Raw genomic sequence first — 4611 nt, 5'->3', positions numbered from 1 at the left:
TGGCTTAGTTGGAATAACATTACCTGGAATGTCTGTTAAAGACGTTGCATGGCTCCAGAAATCTCTGCAAACCAGAATATTGTGAAAATTAAATCTCCGAAAGAAATGAAATGAAATGGGGTTTGATGTTCTACTGTTCTGCGCCGACTGGGCTAATCAAGATGGGCATATACCATGCAGGTTGCTATGATGGAAAATTTGCCTACTCTTATTTCACATTCGAGCTATCATGTGTTTCTTTAACGTGCACGCCAATATGTACACGTGCCCGCGATGTTTCGTTCCTCCGAACGACTATACGTTGTTCCCTGCCAGGCCCTTCGTCCTACATCGCTGACAAAGGGAAAACATTTTATAATAGCTTAAATTGAGTTGCGTGGGGCGCCCTAAAATGGCAGTACCTCGACAAACAACTGCTGTGAAACTCTTAATTTTGATAAGTTTCCTCCTTATGACCATTGCCTAAATATACTTATTTGAAACGGACAGACGATAGGACAAACAGGAGTGACGACAGTATTATACTCCAACATGAAATATTGGCGTATAAAAGGACACTCTCAAATTTTGACAACCGTCGGTGAATTTCGATTAACTTGATTTGCCATACAATAGGAAAAATATGCCGACGATTTGGGTCACATCGACCAATTCATTGTTGATATACACGTATTAAGTAACATTGAATTTATTAGTTCATTGCTGCATTACGTACGTAGGCCATGTGTGATAATGAAGAGTCAATAGGTACCCGCGAATTTTTCATCCTGCTTTAATATTCACATGCATTAGGCCAAGATACAAAAATACCTGTGTTTACGGTTACCCTACCGATGACCCTATTTCTATTTAGCGTTACCCATTTACTCTCATTTCCCAGGCTTGATCTTGGCGTGAATTAATCTAGACAAATTCCAACACTTAAATTACTCAGTAATTCAGCTAGAACTGATAGGAAATAGATATTACTACCCATCAGTCAAAAATAATTATAAAAAATAAAAAGATTTTCCGACCGACCGACAGACCGACCACCAACCCTATTTTATATCTTTAAACCAAAATCAAAGTGGTCATGCCTCTTTAGCATATATGGGTATTTGCAACAATTTGTAAATTAATTTATGGTTTGCGCAAGTAAGAATAGTTTTCAACACAGATCGTCATAAATGTTTTATTAAAAACAATGAAGTATTAAACATTAGAATAGTCACCGAACATTTTCTCTTTGTGGTAATACATTTTACATTTTATTTTCAAATGCCATGACGTTACCCATCCAAAATCTGGATTTGCCGTTAGATTTTTCAAATTATATTCATTTGAATGTGGATTAGTTAACTATATATCAAGCTCTGTGTCACTGTAAAGTTGATATCGTTGACTGGGCAACAGATAACTTTTGAAAATGAAAATATACCAGTGTCTGTGTTTCTCCTAAAACGGCGAATATTTAATGAATTAAGTGAATAGAAGACACATCTTTCGATGGCATTTGGAATATACGCCTTCTCGTATTATCAGTACGTGGCATTTCTTTGTTTCGTTGCGAATTTTCAAGTAGTTTTAATTTTTAGAGCTGAATAGAAAAATAAAAAAAAAATACGCGGGAAATAAAGGAATCCCGATCATCAAATAGCATTATCCCTAATTCTTTGGCGTTCACCATTCGCCTTTTAGGAGAATCGCAGACACCGAAAATATACGACACTAGCAGATCAAAGACATCATTTTATATACATAATGTTTATTAGTTCATTAACATTGCTAGTAATCAGGCAGAAATCATTAACTAGGTGTTATGTCACTAATGTTTTAAAAACGAGACTATTGAATGATAAACACCACTATTGTCCAGGTTTGTGTCACAACAGTAGTGACATCGTTTACAGCTAGTTACACACCCGCTAATTAATGACAACTGTATATTTTTTGACATTTTTGTATACATACTAAACATTAGTTTAGAATAATGATCACTTATGTCATTTAATGACAAAAATTGTCATTACTAAAAGGCCCATGTTCGTAATCAATAGTATTAGCGTGCCAGTGTGTAGTATCGTCCGGGACCAGATTCACCAGGAATTAAGGTACTTACACGCATGTAACATTTTGTAATCAAATGATAACAAGACCTACTCAAAAGACGGTCTGAGAAAATCCACTACTGTGACTGGGATTAAAAACGGAAATTATCACTGTGCCTAGCTTGTATCCACCAATGGGACAAATTCAGTTTCCGAATTAATGGGCATGGTTTTATAAAAAATGAAAAGTTTTAGGCGATAAATACAAAAAAGTATAAAATATAACATTACTACCCCTACAAGTCCTATTAACAGAATATAAACACACGTGACACCCGGATTGTTCCAGTTCAAAATATGATAGATAACTCTCGTGTGGTCGCTTGACCAGAATATGGCGCTAAATATAAAATAAATGAGGCCATAAATAGATGGATATATAAAATGAAGTAGACGAAAAGGTACGGCTGTCACCGCATGTTCTGTTAGTATTATCACCGAATTTAAAATGTGGAATGCAACAATATTAAACGTGATAGGGCTCTCATAATCAAACGTCCACCAAAACATTATAGTCACTGTCAATGCCGCAGGTAATACTGTTGCATACAACATCCATAAAACTTTAATAAAAAATGGAAGCTGTATAACCTTACTCGGATCCTGTGCTAAATCTGATGAAGCATCGTCTTCGCATTGTTGCTCCCTTAAATATGTGCTCGGATCCTTGAAATATTTTATATGATTTTCTAAGGCAACTTCAATAAATATTGATTCAACACTGTGAAAGTAATTTAGTAATGTGAAGATGTAGTGCACAAGAAAGTACACACTGAGAAGAACATACGACCAATTAGGGAAATATACGCCCCACTCATATTTCAATGTTTCTGATGTTGCAAATACATAAAGCAGACTGGACATTGTGTAAGCAGCACCAATACAACGATATACCAAATAAAGAAAGGGGCGGGTTCTCCACTGAAAAATCAAATAAAAAAATATATCAATTTATTTACAACAGAAAGAGCCTCTTAGTTGGAAAAATTTGAACCCCACTTGTAATTTTCCACAAGGATGGACTGGCGGCTACATGGTTCTCGGTCTGACGCCGTTAGGGGACCCTCACTGTATTGGGGTCGGTAGAGTTTTTTACCCCTGGGTGCGAGAACATTTTTGCAAAACTGACTATAATATAATTACTGGTGCTTTCTATAGTATATCCTGATTTTTCTAGCTTATACATGTGTCACTCTTATCAATTCACCAAAAAACAACGTATATTCAAGACTAAAAAAAGCCCCCAGATCAAAAAAGGGCCCCCAAGCTACGCGAGAACATTAACTTATTTAGGGGCCATCGAGTCTACCATACTCACAGGTTCCTTTTGGGTCTATCCCTGATTTTCTAAAAGGAATATTCGTACAATGACGCGGAATTTTGATTATCGACTGAGCCTTGCGGGGCTCTACAATAACGGTAATGGAGTCCCAATGTACTCAATTTGTGACAACAATCGACTTTGGGTATAGCGATATCAAAAGGAAATAAACTGCTTACCTGAGGTGTATAAAAGCGTTGTTCATTTACATCATTAAATACAAAGTTCTTCAATTTAAATTCATCTCTCAATATATGCACGACGGCTCGAAAACACATCGTTATATACACGTCTATAAGCCAAATATATTTATGGAGTTTCTCATTTTCAATTCAGGATGTAAAAGTCTATTGATAATGATATACAGAAGTATTGCAATACCCGGATGAAGAAAATAGAATATTTATTATAGCACACTGTATGGCGTAAGTCTGTCTTCATTTGCACAGTCGGTGCAGAAAAGTAGGACTTTAAACCCCATTACATTTTGGTTTAATATCATTAAGAAAATAGCTGTCTATGAAATTCCGTATCGCTTAATGCAACTTAAATAATATATGGTTCGAAAAAAAAACCCTACCATGACGTTAGTTAGGTAGGTATAATCAAGATATTAGAAATAGAAACTTCATCGCGATCCACATGAACAGATTATCCCGGTCTCCTTTAAAGGCCGTTTCATCACCACAATATCGGGTTTCTAAATATATATTTTTGAACTATTTTAAGAAAATGTTTATCATTATAAAGTGGCATTCTCGTTAGACCAGTAACAATATATAAATAATAATTGGCTAAACTGAAAAAAAAACAAAAAAAAAACAACCCTGCACACGTCTTCAACATATGTTGTAAAGCCTATGTGCCACATTAGAAGTTGTTTTCAAATTTAGCACCCCGTCCAACCATTCAACCAGATGTAGAGTGAGTGGTTTATGTGTAGTTGTAGTTTAATGGTCGAGTGCGAGATATTAAGTAATATATTGATATTGCACGAGTGCGATGGCACGAGGGCAATATCTATATATTACGCAATGTCTTGCACGAGACCATTTAAGAACTTAAAATACAGACACTATCCAGCACGTGCATGTCAATGAAATACGTCGCGTGGGTCCAATATTACAACTAGTATAAATAATGTACGCTTGGAACATTGCCCGTATCATTATTTGAAAAAATGGTACACCAAAATCAAAG

General features: G+C 35.7%; 1 protein-coding gene across 1 annotated transcript; it reads right to left on the bottom strand.

Moving 5' to 3' along the window:
• Positions 1 to 1158: 1158 nt before the first annotated feature.
• Positions 1159 to 4089, bottom strand: LOC126827932 (protein rolling stone). Its single transcript, XM_050557513.2, has 2 exons — positions 3591 to 4089; positions 1159 to 3011 (listed from the first exon to the last, which is right to left on the bottom strand). Exons 1-2 carry the CDS (start codon positions 3687 to 3689, stop codon positions 2208 to 2210), a joined length of 903 nt encoding a protein of 300 aa, XP_050413470.1. The 5' UTR covers positions 3690 to 4089; the 3' UTR covers positions 1159 to 2207.
• Positions 4090 to 4611: the final 522 nt, after the last annotated feature.

Source organism: Patella vulgata, chromosome 7 (genome assembly GCF_932274485.2).
Source record: "Patella vulgata chromosome 7, xgPatVulg1.2, whole genome shotgun sequence".
NCBI lineage: Eukaryota > Metazoa > Mollusca > Gastropoda > Patellidae > Patella > Patella vulgata.
Note: the sequence above shows the minus strand (reverse complement) of the source record. Positions and strands in the feature narration are given on the sequence as shown.